This window comes from Diabrotica virgifera, chromosome 8, assembly GCF_917563875.1.
Source record: "Diabrotica virgifera virgifera chromosome 8, PGI_DIABVI_V3a".
NCBI classification, from domain to species: domain Eukaryota; kingdom Metazoa; phylum Arthropoda; class Insecta; order Coleoptera; family Chrysomelidae; genus Diabrotica; species Diabrotica virgifera.
This window is the reverse complement of record NC_065450.1, coordinates 72,393,593-72,418,535: the sequence shown is the minus strand read 5'-3', so window position 1 is coordinate 72,418,535 and position 24,943 is coordinate 72,393,593. Positions and strand designations below refer to the sequence as shown.

Sequence of the window (24,943 nt, the reverse complement as noted above, 5' to 3'; positions counted from 1 at the left end):
TTATCATTTTATCTGTTATTTTGCCATTTATGGTATACTTCCTGTTCATGTATTTCATTTCTTCTTGTTGATCATTCCCCAGTAATTTCTAATTTGTCACTTTTTCGTTGTGATACCTAAAGTTTTTTCTAAAGAAACATTTGATAAAACACAGGTGACACCGAAATACAGAAAAATGTTCAGTAATTTTTATGGAGTTTTTTAAGTGGTTAACATCTTTTATCTTTCATCTTTTGTTTCTTTGGACACATTATGCGAAATGAATCCAGATATGCCCTCCTACAACCCATCCTTCAAGAAAAAATATTTTAATAGCGAGGTCCAGGAAGAAGAAGAACATCCTTGTTAAAGAACCTCAGACCCTGGTTCAACACGAAATATGTGCAGCTTTTCCGCGTTGCTGCTGGTAAAGTGAAGATTGCCATGATGATCGCCAATATTCGTCACGGATGGGCACATCAAGAAGAAGAACATCTTTTAACATTCTTTTAACTACTTTTTTATAACTTTTCACTACATATTTTAACTTTTATAACTATTAACCATATTATCCATATACATATGAATAGAGCTCGGGAAATATGCAAAATGCATATTAAGTGCATACTTGCATATTTTGGATCAATTTTATAACTGCATTTGCATTTATTAAAAGTGCATATTTTGAGTTGTTTGTGAAAAACCTCTTTAAAACATGCATTTTTTCACGAAAAATCAAAATCTTTGATCTTTGATAACTTAAAAAGTATTAATTTATTTTAATAACTTTATATAACAAATTTTTCTTATAATTTGTCTCTCTATCTATTTGTGGGGTTATTTTAAATAAAGTAATTTTCACCCCCGAAAAGGGGCCCCAGGGTAAAAGCGCAACTATATCAACCTTATTTATTGAGGTATCGTCTAACCATTCACCAATTTTTGTGAAAATCGATAGAGGTTGACCGAAATCGAAGATACTAGTTGATTTTTACCTTCAGTGACGACACTATAGAAAATAAATTGCAATTCAATAATCGACTACCGCATATTTTGCAAGCTCATAAATTAGTAAACGATATTTAGTCGCAAAATAATTAATTTTTTTAGTATAATTTTATCTTATGCCGGGAAGATGGGGAGGTTTTCTTACACGGAGATTGTAGCTCAATAATCGAAAGGCGCGTATTTTGACAGTTCATTCTCAGAATTTATACGCTACATGAATTATATCTTCTTATTTCTCGACATTTTTCTCTTGAGTTGAATCAATTAACACTAGAATGTCTGGCTTAGCATACCTACCTAGAAAGCCGGAAGGGATCATTTTGGCCCCACGTTCTTTAATCAATTAAAACTCAGTTTAAAGAAATTAAATCAACTCTAGACGGTAGAATCTAATTTTATTTTTTACTTTTATTGTTTAAGAGGAAACAGTAGCGATCAACAGGTAGCGAAAACGCGTTCAAGATTGCGGCTGTAATTTTGAATATTTTTTCGAGATATTTGGCACACGTATTCGTAATATAATAAAGAATGGCGGTACAGATCCCAATTTGAAAAATATATTAATATGTGGAAATTACTCTGTAATTAAATACAATATTAAAAAAAGAGCCTGTACCGCCATTAAGAAGAAAAAAAAAAATACACTTTATTCAAATAAACTTTTTTATCCGATGCCTAGATTTTGTGTAATTTTGGAACTACTAAAATTTTTTATTTCATTAGTAGTTCCAAAATGACACAAAATCTAGCCATCGGATAAAAAAGTTTTTTTGAAGAAAGTGTATTTTTTTGTTCTTCTTAATGGCGGTACAGGCTCGTTTTTTTAATATTGTATTTAATTACAGAGTAATTTCCACATATTAATATATTTTTCAAATTGGGCTCTGTACCGCCATTCTTTATTATATTACGAATACGTGTGCCAAATATCTCGAAAAAATATTCAAAATTACAGCCGCAATATTGGAACGCGTTTTGGCTACCTGTTGATCGCTACTGTATCACCTTAACACATTCGCTGCCCATCAAAAACATTCGGAACACCATACAATTTGCAGTTTTTGATATTTGCCACACATTGCCTTGTTACAACCAAGCAAGCAAGCATAGTGATTTAACCCAGCCTGAGAGACTTGCTCACCCCTAGAGAATGACATTCGGGTGATACAATTCATTGGGGCGAGGAGGATTAACTCCCGTAAGCAGGAATCACTCCACCCCGCTTCAATGCTCCAGACCATCCACTTACCCCCCGATAGCACTCTGATGCGCTATAGAGGCTCTCAATCAGCAAAGTGCTTATCATATGGGAGTCTTGGGTACACGGACTCCCATATGAAATCCTACCCCGATCAATGCAGGCCAGCGTGAGGCGCTCTATTCCCGCTATCTCTAGTGACTTATCTTCGATCTGTTTTGCTTGCTCGGGCGCCGAGTCCCCGCTCTGGGCTCTGTCCAGTTCGGCGACTCGGCGCTCGAGGATGTGGGCCCCTCATGCCCTTTTTTGGGTTTTGTTACTAATATTTTTTTTTGCGGCTTTCGCCTATTGTTAATATTTTATTGATTTTTTTAGTGGCTGAAGCCGATTTGAAGTTTTTTGTATATTTTTTTGAGGGATGTCTGAAAATTATAAAAATCAACATTAATAAATATAATGAGATGCCAAAGGTGAGCAAGTTGTCTTCTTTTGATAGAGCTACGATTATCTAGCCTTTATTATATATTTACTAATATTTGTTGTTTGGGTCTCCTATGTTTCCATCTATGGTACACATCATACCTTAATATCTCTTGCAAGATCCGGTTTGGGTGGTCTTCTAGCTCAGCAAATTTTGTTCTGGCTTTTTCCTCCATAATATCCAGTACTCTTATTTGTTTTAGGTCTCTAAATAAGAACCGTTCGGCGACGTATCTGGGCACGTTTGCAGCTTCTCTGAGGCAGTTGTTGTGTGCCGCTTGTATCTTCTTTTTGTTACTTTGACTTATGTGACCCCATGCAAGAGATGCGTATGTAATTATTGGCAGTATAATGCTATTTATCAGTCTTAATTTTGTTTTCATAGCTAATTTGCTTCTTCTTCCTGTGAGTCCTCTTATTGCTGATCTGGCCGCTGCTGTTTTCTGGACTGTTGCGTTGACATGTGATGTGAATGTAAGACCTTGGTCCATTGTGACTCCTAAATATTTAACTTCGTTTTGCCATTCGATGGGTCTGTCTTGCAATGTTAGCTGTTCTTCTGGGTTATCTCTTCTCTTTTTGAAGATAACCGCTTGGGTCTTATCTGGATTTATTGCTATTTTCCATTGGATACTCCATTCTTCTATTGTATCCAATGCCGTCTGTAGATTTCTTACAGCTATATCTAGGTTCATGTGTTTTGCAGCAATTGCAGTGTCATCTGCATAAAGGCTGATCAATGTTCCGGGTGTTCTTGGATCTGCTGTATATATGGTATACAGAAGGGGTGATAAAACTGCCCCCTGTGGTACTCCAGCTTCCGGCATTCCGTGTTCTGATAGAACTGGTCCTATCCGGACCCTGAACTTCCGGTCGCTTAGGTACGAGGAGATGAGTTTCGTCATGGCCCCGCTGTATCCATAATCTCTCATTTTGTATGTCAGTCCTTCATGCCACACTCTATCAAAGGCTTTGCTTACATCCAGAAAGGCTGTTCCCGTATATTGTTGGTCATTGAATCCTTGTTACAACCGTGGACATGATTTGAAGTATGATTTCTTTTACAAAATATTTTCAACTGATATTTTTTCGTTTTTGGATAGTAACAGTGATAGTTGTTGGTAGACCTGGTGTTGCTAGACGTAATTACAGATTTCGGGAGACAAGGTATGGGGCCCATAATTCTTCACACAGCCGAAGAAAAAACTTACGGAAACTGAGTCTACTTCCAGTTATTTCTTTATAAATAATCCATGCATTTATTGCTTCCAAGTCAATAGTATGATAAAACACGTACATAGGCCGTCTTGAAGTTGCTTTTGTAGTATAAAGACGCGTCATTTGGTCCTCTACATCAACAATTGCATCTTTGTGTTCACTTGTGTTCGCCAAACAATTGTATCCTTATTACGTACATGATCAGTACCAGGGGCCTGATTCTAATTCATTTCGACAGTCGCAATTTCATTTCGACACCGCCATGACAGCAACTGGGGATATTAACCTTATCATGTTAAGACTGCTCACTGCATGCTCACTGCTCAGAATTTGGGTTGGCGCTTCGGTTTCTTGGATTTTGTTGATAGTCTGGGAAAATTATCGAAATAATACCATTTTTGGGAAAAATTATTTACCAGCTATTTTATTGCTAAAATCGAATCTTAAGATTGCATAGATTAGTAATATGGGGTATGACAAGTCCGCAGAAAGTGTGTTATTTTATTTATAAACAAATTAGCACTCCTAAATCTTCTTTTTTTTTCAATTAGTGGTCTGTAACTCCTATAATTTTTCCTTTGAGCCAAAAACACTCAAATAAAAATTCACCGTAATTTAGTTCTGCACAAAGTTATTTTTTTTCCGATTTCCTTCAACAAAAATTTTACTCAGAAAATCCGAGTTTTCCCAAAAAATCTGCCATTTTCAATTAAAATTTTAGGGAAGTACCTAATTATTTATCAATAATTAAATAATTGAAGACATGAAAGATTTATTATAGTAGATTATACAGAGGGGCTAAATTATGGAATAAATTCATTTCTTTAAAACGGACGATTTTGGAGCAAAATCCCGAAAGAGGTCGATTTTTATTTTTAAATTACAATTTTTTGGCATATATTTCATACTAGTGACGTCATCCATCTGAGCGTGATGACGTAATCGATAATTTTGTTAATGGGAATAGGGGTCGTGTGGTAGGTCATTTGAAAGGGCGTTTAATTCTCTATTCAGTAATATAAACATTAACCCTTAAGTACTAACACACCGTCTCTCAGACGGCATCGTTTGTTGAAAGTGGGATATTTCCCTTCCTAGAAAAATTTGAAGGTCATCCGTTTATGACTTTTCAAGTTGGGTTGTTATTTACTAGTATTGAATTCGGCAATTTGCTGCAGGTTGTTATTCAAAAGATATTTAGACTCAAAGTGTGATTTCCGTCTAATAGACGGGGTGTTAGTGTTTGTGCCCAGTTCGTCATTAAACATAATGTGCCCCAGTTCGTCAAAAAGTTCAAATAAGGGGATAAAGACTATGAGGAAACTCTTTTGAAATGACTTGATGAGGTAGAAGACGACGTAAGCGAAGTGGGATCAATTTGTGATGAAAATGTTGCCACTGACTACCATTGCTACACTGTACAAATTTTAGTGCCTGTCAGTTTTTTTTTGTTTTAATATTTTTTAAAAATTTTTTATTTTCATGTTTATTACTCTTTGTTTAACTCGATTATAAATTTTTATCAAGATTCTTTAATTTGTTTCATTTTTATCACACTTTTTTTCAGGAATAAAAAGTCGCACAGACAATCCTTCCATTCTTGTTATAATGTTTTGTATTTTAATAAATACAGAAAAACTAGATCAATTACTGTGTTTTTTAGATAAGTAATACTTTCAGTAAGTCATCGAAATATTTTTTTGCATTATAATATTTAACAAAAGAAAAATAACCAGTAAAATGTGAAATCCGTCTGTCAGGCGGTTAGTTAGTGTTTGCGCCATTGATTTAAGATGTTAGTACTTAAGGGTTAATATCATTAGGTATTTATACAGGGTTGCCAAAAAAAATTTTTGAATTAAATTAATTGGCGCAAAAAGAAGAATGTATGTAATTTATTTAACTCAAAATACATTGTACTGCTGTCAGAAAATAGAAAAAAAGGTTTATTTCACAAATAAACATTTCTTTTCGCTTAAATTAAATCACAAACAGCCTCCCTCCTACCTATTGGCAGTTTGAACTTTTAATTTAAGTTAAAAGCAATGTTTATTTGCAAAATAAACATTTTTTTCTATTTTCTGACAGCAATAGAATGTATCTTGAGTTAAATAAATTACATGCATTCTTCTTCTTGCGTCAATTAATTTAATTCAAAATTTTTTTTGGTCTCCCTGTATAAATATTGATATTAATGTTTATAATACTGAATAGAGAATTGAACGCCTTTGTAAATGAGCTACAACACGAACCCATATTCCTATTTAAAAAAATAATTACGTCATCACGCTCGGATGGATGACGTCACTAGTTTGAAATATATGCCAAGAAATTTAATTTAAAAATAAAAATCGACCTGTTTCGGGATTTTTCTCTAAAATCGTCCATTTTAGAGAAAATGAATTTATTCCATAATTTAGCCCCTCTCTGTATATCAGGAGACCGGCGACAATCTAACCAATAGTTTAGCAATAATTAAAATGTTAATTAAAAAATTTCGGTCGAAATAATAACCAGAAAGATTATGATACACCAGAATAACTATGATTTTCATATAAAAAAGCACTATACCTATTCAACGTACGTTACAGGATTGAAATTGGACCATTTGAGCGGTCTCAGGAATGTTATAAAGAAATAATTTTTTGGCTTATAAACAAATAGAACCCCTCAGAAAATATTAGATTAAATTAAATTAAGTTAACGCTGTTCAAAAGAGCACGGCTTCTGTGTCCTTTTCGAAGAAAAACAAATTGAATTGCGAGGAGTGATTCCAGGTATAACCGGTCAAATTTGACCGGCATTTGCGACAGAGTTATAAACAACAGGATTTTAATCTTTGAACCATTAGATACCTTTTAATTCCGGTCCTCTTTGTACATACAAATTTTCATATCTTCAAGACACTCATAACAAAAAAGATTTATGTCACTGTCACCAAATTATTTAATTATTGATAAATAATTACTTCCCTCAAATTTTAGTTGAAAATTAAAGATTTTGTTTGGAAAACCCGAATTTTCCGAAGAAAATTTCCGTCGAAGGAAATTGGAATAAATTATCAATGTGCAGAATTAAATTACTGTCAATTTTTATGTGAGTGTTTTGGTTTAAAGTTAAAATTTTCGGAGTTATAGAGCAATAATAAAAAAAAAAGATTTCGGAGCGCTAATTTGTTTATAAACAAAATAGCACACTTTCTGTGGACTTTGCACAGCTATATTACTAATATAGGAAATCTTAAGATTTGATTTCAGCATGTCCAGCAATAAAATAGCTGGTAATTAATTTTCCTTGTTTTTTACTAATTTTCCCAGATTATTACCTCACATCTTTCATTGAGTTGATGATTCATGTTGTGGACATTCTCAATTATTATATTTCTAATTTAATACTATTCTATCTAATTCCTCAAAACAAGCAAATTTCAATTAAACCCAGCTATATTATAATACCTTTTGATTTAGTTTTCCTTGCAAGAAATAAACAAAACACATCTAAACTAAACCTAACCTCGCTTTTGGCCATTCATTCATCTCCGTGTCAAATAATTTCGACAGTCGTCATATTGAAAGCGACTTGTTTTTGGTCGAAATTTGATTTAGAATCAGGGCCCAGTATAAGGGTAACCATTTACAATAAACGTACATAAATATAATTTTACCCATTCGACAGGAATTTGAAAGAAAGGATCGTCGAATTTACCAGAAAACCATAATAACTTACACGGGGCCAATTTGGCCCCTTTAGACTTCTATGGTAGAATTGTTAAAAAAACCATTAAATAAATTTAGTAAACAATATTTTTCTGTTTTAAATAAGGGTTTGTTTCAAAATATTAAAAGTCTCAAAATATTAAAAGTCATAAAATATGAAAATACACACACCGGCAAAATTAGCCGAACACCTTAAAAATGGGACATGTTTGATGTCTCGAATTTCCTAAACCAGTGGTCCATTTTGAGTGACTCTTTTGGTATGTTATAGCCTTATTATTTAAGAATATCGTTGTAATAATATTGTTGCTAGACAGGTACATATCATTTTATACAGGGTGTACCAATCATACTGTGTTTTTTTCTTAAAGTTTGGAATACCCTGTGGAATATTCTAGCATATGTAAAATATTAAAATTAAAACTCGATTGCAGACTTAGGCATTCTTAACATTTTCCTTTTTGATTCATTTACTTATGTGGGATAATTTTGCCGGTGTGTGTATTATTGCCTCAAATAAAAAAACTACAATAACTTTAAATCGCAACAGGGGCCAAATTGGCCCCTCCGGCTTTCTAGTGTTAAAGGGTTGTTCGAGGGTTAAGGGGATAAGCTCAAAAATCTAAACTATATCACTTTGGAAGCTCATAAACAGCTCTTAATTCCGCAGCGAAAACCAATTAAACATCTCTATTTTTAAGTAGTGGGAGGGGAGCTGCCTCAGCCCCCTCAAAAATATTAAATTCCTGTCCAGTGTAACGAGCCCGAAATTTTTAAACTACGGTATATAAAAGCTCATAAATATCTCGTAATTTAGCGCTATTTGTATTTTAATCTCTACAAGGTGGGGCTACCTAAAGAGGGGTGAAATAGAAAGAAGTTTTTCCGCGTATAAACAACTATTATCAGATAGACGGCACAGTTTTGCTCTAGAAAATTTAGGAAAACATTTAATTATATAGTTTTAACGTTAATAAGAATATAATTAAGAATGATGATGATGATAGTAAATATGAGGATGAATATCATGATGTAGAAATTTTAATAAATATTTTTGTGACTTTGGCATAAAATAAATTAAATACTTTCAATACAAAGATTGCTGCGTTTTTATTTATATGCACTAAATGCATAAAAGCATATTTTAGTGCATATTTCAACTGTTTTTTGTGCATATTTGCATGCATATTTTAGGGTTTTTTAAGTGCATATTTCCCGAGCTCTACATATGAACATATTGGTATGATAAAACACTTTCCACTTTTTCTACAAGCATACGTAATAATAATAAAATCCCAGCTACTAAAAGTTTATGACTATTGTGGAATAGTAAAAAATGGATTTACCCTAAAATATTCCTGACTGGGTCGTGGGATTCTTGACGGAATGTGTAGAGAGACCTAAAATAAAAATAAATGTAACGCAGAATATATAGTCCGGGAGGTAGCGTCAAATTTGACCGAACCATTTTGGCCATGGCTGTTTTTCCAAACAGCCATAGTCAGTTGTTCGAAAGCTTATTAATAAACGAGGCGCTCAGAGCAACAGTGGCCTAAGCCAGCGGTTCTCAAACTTTTTTAGTCGCGGCACCCTTGTAGGGCTAAAAATATTTCGAGGCACACCAACCCTTGAAGCGATTTGGGAAAAGACAAAAAATAAAAAAAATACAATTCTGAGGCTCACTTGATTTAAATATAAAATTTATTTCAGATCAATAAAATACAGTACATTTGAAATTAAATTATCCTTACTTAAGGTGATGAATGAACTCAAAATTAAAAGAAGCAGTAACAATCCTGGCAAAAGACGCACGGAAAAGAGGTCTAGAAATTAATGAAGGAAAAACAAAATATCTACTCTGCTCTAGAAGAGAAGATAACAGGACGAGAGATATCAAAATAGAAAATTACACTTTTGAAAGAGTCCAACAATTTAAATATTTGGGGGTAATAGTGAATGGCCAAAACAAGAGAAGTGAAGAAGTAACGGAACCAATACTAACAGGCAACAAAACATACTGGAGATATCATACGCTTATGAAGGACAAGACTTATCCAGAAATACAAAACTGAAAATATACAGAGTTGCAATTAGACCAGTAGTTACGTACGCAGCTGAGACAATGTGCCTCACGGAAAAAGATGAAGAAAAATTGAGAATATTTGAAAGAAAAATCCTCAGACGGATTATGGGCCCGATAAGAATAGACAACGGAGAAATGAGAAGAAGAATGAACCGTGAACTAAGAGACACAATGAAGGGAGAAGATATATAGTTAGATTTATTAAAGCACAGAGGCTGATATGGCTGGGACACATAGAGAGAAGGAAAAACGACCTACTGATTAAGAAGATAATCAGATGGAAACCAGAAACTGAAAGACCAAGGGGGGAAGACCCAGAGAGAGATGGGAGGACCAGGTCATGAGAGATATCAAAATTGTGGAAGTGAGAAACTGGAGGGAACTATGCACATATCGAAATGAGTGGAAGAAAATTGTAACGAAAGCCAAGTCATACAACAAACTTTGATAACATACAAGTGGAATGCGGAGTGATTCACCGCAATAAGCGAATCAGAGAGCTCTAAGTAAGAGTGGTAAAGATTCCACCCGGAATGAAAAGCCCTGATGATGATGAATGTGATGAATGAAACTGTTTCGATGAAGTTTTCATTATATTTTTTGTTTTTAATGTAAGCATATGCGGAGAAAGAAGACTCACAGAAATAAGTCGATGTGAAACACACAAGTTTTTTCACTGCAACCTTGCCAACATTATTTTCTGAATATACCTGCATCCAGAACTCTTCTTGTCTTCCTTTACGGTATTTGAGTTTTAAACTGCTATCTTCGCTGATCTCAAGTATATTTCGAAAAACTTCATTTGTCATTCCGACAGGTTTATTTTTTGGATCACACGAAAACGGGTCCATCATCCAGCTATATAAGTCATCTGAGTCAATGTCAGGAAAATAGTTTACAATACGTTCTTCCAAACCTTGCAAATGAGCAATAACAATTTCAAAGAAGTTCGTTTGAGGATTGATTTCATTTGTTATAACAAATTCCTGTAATCGAGAGAAAGTACAAATAGGCAACATGTTTCGATTGGACAGTGACGCAGCGGCCAGTTGTTCGACTTTTCTTAAATGTTCCATGTCACCCTTGGCAAATGCTTGAGGCACCCCAGGGTGCCGCGTCACCCACTTTGAGAACCTCTGGCCTAAGCCACAAATTGAGGATTTTTAGATTAATATATCAATAAAAGCAGCAACATTAAATCTTCCTACTAACAAGGGTCTACACAACCTACCTCTATATTTGGCTAAATGGCGCTACATAATTTGTAGCGCCATCCCATAAGCAAAAATATTGCATTTATCTCAAATCTTTTGGGCCCAAACTGTTGCTCTGGCGCCTCAAATGATGTGTCAGCTGGCCCAAAGCCGGGGCACAAAATGAAAAAAGACCAGGAAAATTAATCATAAAAATAATTACACTTTTAGAGAAAAGAACTTTCTATAATACCACTTTTTTATTATTTATAGGCTACAATATAAAAAAGTATTATTACCACTATTATTTTTAAATCAAAATGTCAATTTTAAAACAACAAGGATTTCCGATGCCGGGAATCGAATCCGACCCTGCTGGGTGCAAGTCAGGTATCCTAGCTACTAGACTGACTAGACCATATGGATGTGAAGCGTGGAAATAAATATTGGACCCGTAAGTTTTAGGTTTTTTTTTCCATCGACTTACATATTAATTTTTAATACCTAAAAGACCTGGAGTTGCGCCAGTTGACAGACATTTTTGTTATCAAACAAGTACTAACCACCAAAATTAATTCATAGAATCCGTGTCAAAATCACCGTAAAAATTTGACACTATCTCCCAGACTAATAGCTATGGCTTGGGGAATAATAAAATTGAGTTACATTTTTATGTGCTTGAATATTGATATCTTTTATTCGATAATAAAAATAAATATGACATTAAATATAATTTATTTATTAATGATACAAAAGTATATTAAAGATTTATTTGATTAAACATACAAGAAGCGTTAACTCAGATATTATTTTATTTAATTTATTATTACATATATACAGCTTATGTGGCATCATGTCAACTAGATTAATAAATATTTGTTAACTTTATCAGATATTTTTAAGGTTAAACAAATTCAACAAATTTAAACAAATTCAATTTTTCTACGTGTAGGAATTGAAATGTAGAAAAAACAGCGCATGTTTCTGACCTAGCACATGTCTGACATTGAACTAACTAAATAAATAACGAGGTGATGTAAACATAAAATGAATTATTCGAAGATTATGCATGACATTAATATATATTTTTGACCGATAATTAATTCTACGCGAAGGGCTAAGTACGTTATATCCGGTATAGTATAACTGAAAAATACGTCGTGATTCAATAAAACCACGTAATTCAGTTTATTTATTTATAATTATTCCTGTCTCCTGAAGTTAAATAAGATTCAGCTATGATATATAATTAGAATAAAATAAGTTATCTAATATCAGAAGAAGGCCCTGTTATACCTTTTATACGTTATCATACTTACCCTAAATCCTTGAAGTGACTGTTTACAGCTATGATCGAGATTTTTCTTTGCCATTATTAAGGACACTGAAAGAGCATTTTTTGCACCCGAATGAAGAGCTCTCCTGGGATATGGATAAAGTCCTGCAGATTCGGTGTAACCTTTAGCCATAGTCCAATTATTCCTGGTTAATCTATCAACCTTAAAATAGTCCCCATAGTGATATCTAAAAAAACAAAACAAAGACTAATCAGACAAAGATAGCAGAAAAACGAAAAACGTTAATTAGAGCCAAATGCACTAAGTCAGGCCAGGCCCTAGGGATATTGTCACCCTGGACAAGATCGGCGACCGTGCCCCTCTCCACTATTAGACCCTTGATAGACAAATAATGACTGTTCTCTAAAATTTGCCGCCCCTAAAATTTAATCGCCCGGTTCGCTAATCCCTGGGGCCGATCCTGACTATAGCAATATGTAATATTTATAATTAAATCTTGGATTATAGGTAAAAGGTCTTTTTTGCCTATTTTGCTTATTAACTTATTTTACTTACATATTATTCTGAAATATTTCGCTTCGGTCAAGCATGTTAAATGTATAGCATAATCCTTCATCGGTAACTACAGGTTTAAATATCTTATGGCAATCATAAGGTGTTCCCATATATTCGCAACGATAAAATGGATCCGTGCCATGACTAATCTAAAAAATAACTCAATATTAAGGGAATTTTTATTTAAAAATTTAAAGTTGCCCCACCTCCAGGGGATATCTAGAGGTGGGGGTCATATTTAGTGTAATTCGATAGATTTTGGAAAATATTAGACATGTATTTTTTGGTTTTCATTTAGCAGTGTATTTTTCGAAATATTAGACCATTTCCATAATTTTCATAGGGTATCTGGTTACATAGTTTTTTTCCGATTATACCACTATCTATAATCAACGCGAAAAAATACCCCCAATTAAACGTTATCTATTTTTACATTTTACATATTTACATTTTTACGAAATCAAAATCTGCAATAAAAAATGGAGGTTCCTATTTAAGATTCTAAAGTTGTTCCCATTCCCATATTCGATAGAAGGTGATGTTATTCGATAGATAGATAGAAGTCATTGCACATATCACACATTTGAAGAAACAGTGACGCAAGTGCAAATTTTTCATAGAGTTATCAACGCTACGATATTCCTAATTCTCATATTTGTCTGGGGAGACGAAGTCAGACTTATAACTCTTACCTATTTCTCTAGATGACGTGTATATCGTTGTTGACTTTCCGTTTTTATCTGCTCTCTTGGTGCAACAAAGCCAGATTGTCAGTTGTACGTGATACAACATTAGCATGCAGTATTAAATTAATAAAATTATGTAATTTTTGGAGAAACAGGGATATATTCGCTAATTTTTGGAGAAACAAGGACATATTTGCTCATTTTCTTCCCTTTCAGGCGGCTTTAAGAGGAGATGTTTAAGAAAAATCATAAAAAAATTATATAGTATAGTATACGTGTAATTTGCGTCTCATTTTTGGCCTTAACTAACTTTCAAAACTTTAAATATGTTTTCCCAACAATTGACAAATCTGCACTTACGTCAGTGTTTCTCCAAAGCTGCGATATGAGTATTACATACTATGATAGATAAAATCTCGCAGCTTGATCAGACTTACTCATTGATTTATTAATAAGGTAAAACTCTAGAAAACACAAATATATACATCGTTTAAAATTTTACTTCTTAAAGGAGACAAAATGTATGGTTATAACAGCAAATCCAATAAGATGTAAATTGGAGCTGGAGAGTCAAATAATAGAACAAGTTATGGAGTTTCTACATCACACTATCTATTTAAGGAAGGCTCGAAACAAAAGTGGAAGATCAAGTGAATAGAGCAAACAGAGCCGCAGGTTGCCTGAATGACACAATATGGAGAAATAAAAATATCGGAAAAGAAATACAAGGCAGAATCTACAAAACAGTCATCAGTTCAATAATGACATATTAGGCAGAAACACGACCCGACACAGAGAAGACAAAAAAATTGCTCGAAACAGCGGAGATGAAAACCCTTTGAAAAATCGATGGTAAGACACTATGAGACAGATCAAGAACTACAAATATACGACGGAGATGCAAGGTGGATAACATTAATAAATGGGTAAGAAACAGAAGAACAGAATGGAATGACCACATAAGCCTAATGACAATAAATAGAGTAATAAGAACAGCGAGAGACGGTTCCCCAATAGGAAGACGATCAGAAGACCACAAAAACGATGAAACGACAACTTACTAGAGGCACATTGAAAATCAGAGTCATGTCTACACAAGAAGAAGAAGAAGAAGAAGAAGATTTAAAAATTTGTTCCTTATACTTACTTCTTCGAGTACTTTATAAAAATCATCAGTAAAAACTTCTGTGTCCGAATATTTGATATGCCTGTTTTCTTCACAAACTAGGCCCATATAATCAACAACTGTACGTCTAAAAGTAAAATTATATATAAAATTTTTTATATAATAACGCTTTATATTCCACTTTTATACAAATTAAATGAAACAAGATATGGTGTATTTCTTTCAATTGGCATTAATAGAAATCTTTAAATATTATTTCTAAATAATAAAATAAACATGTCTAGGGGCTGTAATTCCAGTGTACTTGGCTAAACGATTCGAAAAAGGAACATGCCTACGCCTTAAATATTTTGTGTTGGTGCCATCTGACGTCACTTGCTGACGCGGATGACGTGCAATAGTATTGATACTGTACGATCCATAATAATATGGTTTTTACCTAACGATAAAATGCTATTATCCTTATATTTATATCTCTTTCGCTCAAATAGTAAACGTGTGTGTATACAGTTGAGTCCAGGGTTCTTTACCCATGCATCGTCACTTAAAGCATACGAAATAAATCGCAAATTTACTAAACGCAACAGCAAGTGACAGAACATGACTACTGTTCCGATCACGGGTTGTATTATAAAATTTTGGCGTTATCAAATAAATAGAATGTCAAAAAATGTAAGTTTTGCTTTAAAATTTTGGTGCAGAATGACAGCTACATTAATAGAATAAATTCTTTTAATATCATTAGTGATTAATAAATAAATAAAAAGTATATAAAAAAAATTCAATAACATATTTTCTTTTTGGCATTTTATTCACTTTGGCGGAAACTTAAACACAATTATTCCGTAACTGTGTGAATAAAGTTAGCTTTGCATGTTGTAAAATTAATTACAAAATAAAAGACACATAACGTAACATTTCAAACTCCAATAAAAAGCTAGTTGGTAAAACAACTGTTTGTGTAATATAAAAAAAACTTCAAAATGCAAAAATTCGACAAAAAAACAGCAAAAAACTTAACAGACTGACAGCCACAAAAGTAAACAAACCAGAAACGTCACAAATTGTACTTTAAATCTGAAAACATTTCCAAGCGCCTTTTTTGTACCTATCTCTTTTCAATGTACTGAGTCTAGAGCGTTCATGAAAATAACATGTGTTTTACTTAATAACAGGCGGTAGCTGCTTTGTCTTTATAGTTTCATGCGTGGAAGAAAATAATGCTAGATAAAAGGTAGGTATGTGTTCTATCTCGCCAGGTATTAATGACGCACGGGTAAAGAATCGTCGACTCAACTGTACATATAAACATTCGTGCTACTTTCATCGATTTTTTGTAAACATAGCATTACAAAGTTGCAAATACTCACTCTCTTTCCGTAAGGTTTTGTTTGTTAAGAAACTTCCTAACGATTCCCATATGACTATATAGTGATTGCGTTGATTTTGTTTCTGGACAAATGGTCACTGCGGGAAACGGTATGGAGTAAATGGGAGTTTCTTTTGTGGCAAAACTTACGATTACGGGAGCCCTTAACCATTTCTTATACACTTCTCTAATGGAGATTATACAAGCAACTAGTGTCACGGTAAACACTATGAACCACCATCCTCTAAAATAAAATCTCTAGTTTAACAAGTTTCAAACAATGTAAGAACGACAACATAATATTTTATTATTATAGCAAGAAAGTATTATTGGTTTATTTTACATTTTTTTATTGTTTGCTACATTTGTAATATTAGGGGAGCAAAGTATGCTAAATGTGCAGTCAGTCGAGCGCTTTGGGGACCTATTGGGTTGTGAAGAGTTCGTCCTAAAACCAAAAAAAGTTAAGTAAAATTTTCCATTTTAATGGGGACTTTCTATTTTTAATTTAATTTTCCATTTCCATTTTTTATATTATAGCGCCATCTATCCATAATTCGAAAAGATGTCGAATAAAAGTTACTTATGTTTACGTAAGGAATTAAGGAATCCAAATCTGCAATTAAAAATGGGGGCTCCTATTTAATATTTTAAAGTAACCCCCCACCCCACCTTAGTGTGGGGTTGTGTTTGGTGCCATTCGATAGATTTTTCAAAAATATCGAATAAGTGTATTTTTCAGTTTTTCGATCCAGTTCGCGAAATATTCGCTTTTTTCTTGTGAACTTTTGGGACTCACCCATTTTCTTACGCCCCGCTAAAAACGTCAGATTTTTTAAATATACACTGTTTTGCATGTATTTATGTAACTTACCTTATCTTAATCTGACGATTTCGAGTTTTTCTAACGATATATTTTTTTTCTGCCCCCCTTAACGAACTCCCCTGCATTAAGAGACAATATATGGTAGAGGTACATTTAAAGGGTGCTTCCTGGGTTTCCCCTAAGGTTTCTCCGCATGTAATAATCTGATGCGCTCGAGTAACTTCAAAAATCCCCGATTGGGATCTCCTACCATAACAATTTAATTGAAAATAGTTTGGTTTGGAAAATGGTTTAACTTTATATTCTTCAAAATATTGCTGGTTTCAAATGCAGTGACGATTCACGTTGAGATCGATATCGATACATGTATCACGACAAATTGCGACACACGTATCGTGAGATTTGTCTCTGTATCTGTATCGTACCTGCACGTTAGGGTCCAGGTTTGACATCCATATGTCATGATGACATCACTTTGCTCATCAAGTATTGCTCTCGTAGTAATTTCCGCACTTTGGTTCTCTTTGTTAAGTTTCAGCATTTTTCCTAGGTAGATATATTCCTGAACTTTTTCTATCTCACTGCCATTTATAGTTATTTGTCTGGGGTCATATCTGTTTGTTATTATTTTTGTTTTTCTCATATTCATTTTTAGACCGACGTATGCCTGCGAGTTCCTCCATCATAATTTGCAGTTCCTCGAATGAGCTCGCTATAATCACAATGTCGTCAGCGAATCTGAGGTGGTTTAGCTTCTTGCCATTAACGTTAATGTCATAGGTTGACCAATTTGTCGTTTTGAAGACGTCTTCTAGGGCTGGGTTGAAAAGCTTTGGTGATATTACGTCTCCTTGTCTCACGCCTCTCTTAATGGGGATGGGATTTGTATTTTCGTCTAGTTGTACTATCATAGTTGCATTTTCTTCAATTCACATGTACTTAAATTGGAAGATCTCGAGGCTCGTGCTACTTCCAAAGGAGGAAGACAAGAATAGACCTGGCGGCCTTCTATTATCATGCATAGGTAAATTATACTGGAGGCTTGTAAGAGGGCGAATCGACATTGTCAAGTCATTGAAGAGTCAGGTGGGCTGTCACTCCAGTACGGTTTCAGAAAAAACCTTGTTTTCTTTGTTATTTCGGTGTTGTGTTTGTGTTAGAGACGGTGATGGAAGTCTTCCGGGAGTTGCACATGATACAGAAGTGGGCGATCCTACTGTTGTTTGATATCCTTATTGCTTTCATGACCTTAAAATGGAAAGAGGTCATGAAATTTTTACAAGAGAGGTGTCCGAGTTACTTGATGAATTTGGTCTTGGACTATTTGTCAGAGAGGAAAATTGTGGTTATAAAAGTAGAGGTGGTTTAAATGATGGATGGAGAGCCACAGTGATTGGTACTAGGCTCCTAGGATTCACAATGTGGAAGGGATATGATGGGGTTGTTAGCCAACAATACGTAGAGAGTTGTTCTGAAGCTATTTTCTTGTGGCATTTTTACACTTTTAACTATTTATAGTGGGAAATAAGCCACAATATTATTAAAAAATGATTATGCTAAATTATGCTAAATTACGGCTCTAATTATGCTAAACGAAACCAATTGTGTCGCAAATTCCTCGGTGGAATGCAGTAGGATGTGGATATCCATACTGAAAGAGGAAGTCAATAGAAAGAAAATACCACAATTAGTAAGTCAATAGTCGAGTTAGTACATATTTTATATTTTAGTATTACTTATATATCCATGTATTATTGATATTATTTATAATTTAAACAAAGTTTTAGTAAAGTCAGAATTTGGTATTAATTTTGAGAGTAAATTAAATGTAAGACCAAATACTTACGATGTCGGGATAGTATCACGAGGTTTTTCCTGGTTTTCCCTTGTGATTTACTAGGAGATCTCTCGAACGCGAGAATTTTAATGTCACCGTTGCATGTGGTTGTCTTTTTAAAGACAGATCACATGCTATGATTTTTTTGTGACGAATATTCTTGAGTTGGGGTTGATTTCATGTAATCGAATGAACTATCTTTCAGTAAAGTCGTCCCAGGAACGCAACTCATAAATATTGGCAATATCTTTTTAAAGTCTTCTACTTTAAAATGTATCATATGTATCTGAATTGCCGATATAAATGAATCAAATTAAATAAATTATTAGAAGAATTTTTTTACTAAACAACAACATTTTTGTTTATGTTAGTAGTATTTTGTATTTTGACAACGGCACCCGATTTGGGCGTCGAAACGTTAATAAAAATCATTTTTTAATAATATTGTGGCTTATTTCCCATTATAAATAGTTAAAATACGTAGAGAGGTAACCCTTTTTTGACTCAAAGAGCTGCGGTAAGACCGCCGTGTCACAGCGCAAGCGGGGGCGAGCTTGGGGATCATGCCCAATATTGGAAAGTCCAAATCTGAGAGGAGGAGGGCCCTTCATTCTGTTGTTCAATAGATCGTCCTCTACGCGTCTAAGCTGTAGAGAAGCAACTTACCCGGCAGAGAGGAAGATTCTGATATGAAGAATTGTATATGCTCATCATGGGTGTATTTCGATGTATATGCTCATCATCACGTGGCGCTATAACCCTGGGTCTGGCTGACTGTACAATAGGGTGCATCCAAAAAGGCGAAAAAAAAATATTTTTTTGCGATGGAAAAGTAATACCTCACAAAAGTTGCCCAATCAACTGTTAAGTATTGTGGTAAAATTTTTTCGAAATTGGAAAATATCTTCTGCCTCCAAGACAGTTAAAAATTTTGAAAAAATGTTAACAGAGAAAAAAATTTTTAATTCGAAACCAAAATGTAATAGCTCACAAAAGTTGCCTAACACACTATTTAGTATTTCAGTAAAATTGCGTTGAAATAAAAAAATATTTTCTGCCCCCTCCCCCAGGGCAACTAAAAATTTGAAAAAATACGTTAATGAACTTGAATAAATAAATTCGGTTTAAACTGGAAAATATTTTCTGGTTTCACAAGGCAATTAAAAATTTTACTTAAGAAAAGTATACTAAAACATTATTTTTAAAACAAAATAGCCTAACTTATCCGTCTCCCTGACGTCACCCAAGTTTTTTAATACTAAAATAAATATAAAGCAAAGTACAAAATTAGGTATAAAAATATTACAAAAAAATATGGTAAAAGCATTCTATTCGAAAATGTCTTCCAATTTAGCATTAAAGTGAGGTATAGTTTTTCTGGAATCAATTCGAGTTTTTATAAATCCATCCCTCGAATACGCTCCACCACCTGCTAGAGAAGCTTGTGTCACAAGCTTGACACATCGTTCTACACATTGTTTGTGGCACTGATATTTCTCAATCTCAATGTTAAAAGGGTCTAAGTTAGGATTCTTAATAAAATCTCGCAGATTGTCACTCGAAAATCTAGACAATATAGGTGGTTCTGTAAGGTGATATTCTTGTTTGTTAATTAACTCAAAGTAGTCGCTAGAATCAAAATTTTTATAGGAGAAAGTTTGAAGACCCTCACGTTTTTTTATTTGGTCACTGGCAAACTTCTTTTGATGTCCAAGCTGTAGATCATTTGAGTGTGGCAGACATACAAACGACTGAAGCGGTTTTTTAAGATGTTCTTCTAACAGCCGTATTATATCACCCTTAACGCCAGTATTTACGACTGTTTCGTCACATGCAATATCTGGATTTGATACTTTCTGATATACCAGACAGCGGATACCCATATCCGAAATATTTGCACCCTGGCTCATGCACAAGTGTTATTTGTTCTTCCACAATCGATTGATCATAAAACTTGTTCCTGTTTTTTTACTTGGGCTAAAATTTTGTCTTTGCGTCGGTATCCTTCTTCTTTTACCGTTGTTCTCTCTGATAATATTTGTTTTTGTTTTCCATATCAATCGAGCTTATCACCATTTTTCTAGGACCTCTTTGATTTAATAGGAATTCGTGCTCATCCAGAGTCACTTTTTGAGATTTTCTACAAAGACAATTAATCAGAGTGTCACATTTGCATGCTGCAAGATCAAAACGTGTAGTTTTACTTTTGTTCTTAAAGCATTAAATTTTATTTTTGTAAAATTTACTGTTTTGCCTGTTCTTAAATGGTTTCATAAGTTTTATATATTTGTCATGATAGGCTTTTAAAAGCTGAATAATTCTTGTATGTTAAATTATTGGAATTAAAGCCTTTTTCCATATTTCCTCCAATTTAATTGCAACCTGTTCGGCAAGACCAGAAACTTCTAGCTCTTTCTTGCTGAGTTTTTTATCCTCTTGCAACCCCAAAACTTCATCGCTTGTTTGTATTTCGGTAAAACATTTTCAGGTATATTTGGTGGTTGCCCTAAAATGGGGCGGTCCACAGCACATCTTGATTTTATTCTCCATGGTCCTGGTTTATCTATTTTAAAAATCTTTAATTTACAAACAACAATAATAACAAAGTAAGGCATCGCACCAAACATAAGTGAAAATTACACGCACGGACTCACGAAGCGGGACATTTCAAAGGGGTTGGGGAGACTGAAAAAACAAATAAAACTTTAAATATCGTCTAAATTTGTAATTGACAACATTTTAAGTTTCCTTTAATTTATCTTAGATCGAGTTAGCACATATTTTATTCCAAATTATATAAATTGAAATTTCCATAAAAATCAGACATTTAATAAAATTCAAGGCCGTTGGGGGGGGGGGGGCAAAAAATTTGCTTAGAAAAAAAAATTAAAAATACTAATATGCTGAAAAATATCACTAGCAACTTTTTCACGCTATTAGATATAAGATTTCCAACTTTTATTTTTTCGATGCACCTTACTGTAGGGTAGGGTAGATGCACCCAACAACCTAGGATCTAATGGAATGTTCATTTTTCAGAGATCTGCTTGGATGTTATCTATCCATCGCAATCTGGGACGTCCGAGTGTATATGCCAGTGAAATAAAAGTGAAGAGTATGCGAAAAAAGAAATAAAGATATAGCAACATGACGTTTACAAAAAGAAGAATGTACAGTACTATATGGTAAGACAAAATCGCAGACTTTTTTTCGCGGGCCGCAAAAAGATGTCTAAAGGGCCGCATGCGGCCCGCGGGCCGCACTTTGTCCACCCCTGCCGGATAGATGGATAGCAGAGAGGGGCGTGCTTGAGATAGAATTAGTGGAATTAGGAAGTAGAGTGAAATCAGTCTCGGACTTGGTGGAAGGTAGAATGAGAGGTGGCGCGAATGAACATAAACACGGACGAATATAGGGAGAAAATTATTATGCAACAGATCCTTAGTTATGCAGGAAAAATCCTGAGTAACTTAGGCCTGTAGTCGGTTCTGCTCACCTGTTAGAGCCGAGGTATATTTCGAAACTTTTGATCGCTCCCCTCATAAAAGACGAAAAAAAGTTGGCGAAGTAAAGAATACAATTACAACATAGATTCCGCATCGAAATACTTTGTCCAATAATTGTCCAATAATCTATAAATCTACAAAAAATGGATATCTAGAAACAAGACATTCAAAAGTAGTTATTGGGAAAGTAACCAAATAGAGATTAATACCAGTTGGACCAAGAGATAGGCTCAAAATAAAATGGAAGGACCAGATAATTGAGAAACTTAAGACGATTAGTGTCTTCCCCGCACTCGACTGCTTGCCCGAACTCCGCTATCGCGTCGTTCGGGTCAACGGCAGTCTCGTGAGTGAAAGTATCACTTTCCGCACTAGTTAGGAAAATAACTATATTAGAAAAATATTCTGGCATTTTATAAATGTTTTCTTAACCTTCGTAAGGCGGTGCGGGGTGCAGCTGCACCCCAGACCTCGTTTTCTCACCTATCTTTTTTAATAATTTTTTTTATTTTTGTCAATTTTTTATTTGCATTAAATTCAATTCTAAACGCACTCCACCCATTACAGCATTTAAAACTCTTTGCGTTTAAGTGTTTTTTTTTTGGAAAAATGACTGTAGGGTGCATATGATGAAAATTTCATATCCTGAATTGGACGTTTCTGATGTTACACCTGGAGCTAACAGAGCTACGGAACAAGGTCGGTGTTACTTATGTCACAGAAAAAGACAGAAAGTCCCGACATAACTGTAGTGTGTGTAAAAACTTTGTGTTGCTCACTCTGTGAAAAATTTCATGTGTTTGTGATGCAATAATAATAATTTTTTTTAAGAAGAAATGAGTACTTGGTTTGTAAAATTATGTTTCATAGTTTAAAAAGCAAGTCCTATTTATCTTTCAAATCAATTTCCCCGACGTTCACATGTGAAAAACAATGGATATACGGATGGGGTGCAAATGCACCCCGCACATTCGTTTACGTAAGAATCTAAGCACAGCCTTACGAGGGTTAAATAGAATAACTTTCAAATCATTTCAGTACTATTATAAAAGTTTATTAAAATAAACTACTGTTTTGATCAAATTGATTTGTAGTATTTAATATTATAAAATTAATAAAACATAATCGTAGTAATAATAACGTAATCGTAATAAACGTAATAATAATTTTAATACATAATCATACTCACCTCTCAAAATACGTTCTTTTCTCTCCAAAATATCTGAATCCATGAATGCTGGTACAATTGCAATACTCTCTAAAGTAATTTCTCACGCTTTTGAAAAACGGAGGCCGCTCTACTTTGGCTTCTGGCATTTTGGTGACTCAGAAAAACTGAGCTATTAGAAAATTGAATTCTGGTAAAACACACCAGTTGTTTACCAGTAGATTTCCAGGGTCGAAAGCTCACGTAATTTAATCAACGTTTATCTGATTGAATGATCCCCGGAGACTTCAAAATGTGATGCTTTTTGATCAGAGTGATATAGGGTGACAATGATAACGATAGCTTCACTTTCGAAAAGTCGCATCTTTTTTATATATAAAATATTTGCGATGGTTCATTCAAAGTATACTTACATAAATAAAAGTATTATTTATTTACGTAGCTTTTTTTAGTTGGTATTATAGCTATAAATTAGAGAAACTAGCAAACACTATAAAGGTCACAAACTAAATAATATGCTACACCAAGACAGTCTCCCTCCTTTAGTAAATGTATTTTAAATATTTTAAATTGCAGAACGAATTACTAACCTTATTTAAGAATATTGTAGAAAAACAGAGAATACCGAGCGAATGGAAAAGCATCATAACAATACACATTTTCGAAAAGGGAAAGAAAATACATTGAGAAAGCTATATGTGAAAGCATTCACAAAGCATTCACAAAAACTATACTTAACGAAATCGCCAAAACTATAACCATACAGGAAGAACAACAAGGTTTCCCGAAAAATAGATCTAACCTTGATGCAATATTTTTTATCAGACTACGGAAAAATGCATAGAAATTAATACACCTGCATAATATATGTGTTTCGTCGATATGACCAAGGCTTTTGATAGAGTGTGATTAAAGGACGTGTTAGAAATAATGGAAAAAAAAAGGGCTAAACAACAGGCTAATTAACCTAGTACACGATGTTAACAAACAATGTAAAACAAACATAAAAATAGGACATTTAACATCAAAAGACATGGTTATAAACACAGGAATCCGTTAAGGCGATTCACTGAGCCCTTTAATATTTAATTTAATAATGGATAAATTGATAGAAATTTTTCCCAGAACAGCTGGATTTAAGATGAGTAACACATTCTTTAGAGTCGTTTGCTACGCTGACGATGCTGTTCTTATCTTCGATTCTGAAGACAATCTCCCAAGGCTACTGCATGCATTTAATACTGAAGCTAAAGAACTAAATATGCTCATCAACACCGAGAAGACTAAGTGCCTAGTAATTTCTAAAGAACCGATAAGATGCAAATTGGAAATTGATTCCAAAATTGTGGAACAGGTGAATGAATCACTTCAAAAATCTTGGTGCGGAAATAACAAGCTATGGAAATCTCTCAAAAGAGGTCAAAGAACAAACAATGAAAACAGCTAGAATCTCGGTATGCCTTAAAGAAATCTTATGGAAGAACAAATTAATATCTAAATACTGAAAGCAATGTCGAAATATATAAAACAACTATAAGACCTATTATAACATATGCGGCAGAAATAAGACCAAACACAAAGAGAACGTTACAAATGATGAGAACAGTTGAAATGAGAACACTAAGAAGTACACAAGGCAAAACTCTACGTGACAGAATAAGAAGTGAAGACATCAGACAAAACTGTGGAATACAGGA

General features: G+C 33.9%; 1 protein-coding gene across 1 annotated transcript in view; it reads right to left on the bottom strand.

The window, feature by feature from the left end:
* LOC126889761 (pickpocket protein 28-like) overlaps nucleotides 1-23,446 on the bottom strand; it is a 49,969-nt gene extending 26,523 nt beyond the window's left edge. The window contains exons 1-6 of the mRNA XM_050658334.1: nucleotides 23,268-23,446; nucleotides 15,911-16,153; nucleotides 14,562-14,667; nucleotides 12,729-12,877; nucleotides 12,195-12,399; nucleotides 8,946-8,999 (exon numbers count right to left, since the gene is read on the bottom strand). Of these exons, the coding sequence (XP_050514291.1) occupies nucleotides 8,946-8,999; nucleotides 12,195-12,399; nucleotides 12,729-12,877; nucleotides 14,562-14,667; nucleotides 15,911-16,153; nucleotides 23,268-23,395 (885 nt within the window). The 5' untranslated portion in view covers nucleotides 23,396-23,446. The remainder of the gene's footprint in view (nucleotides 1-8,945; nucleotides 9,000-12,194; nucleotides 12,400-12,728; nucleotides 12,878-14,561; nucleotides 14,668-15,910; nucleotides 16,154-23,267) is intronic.
* Nucleotides 23,447-24,943: the final 1,497 nt, after the last annotated feature.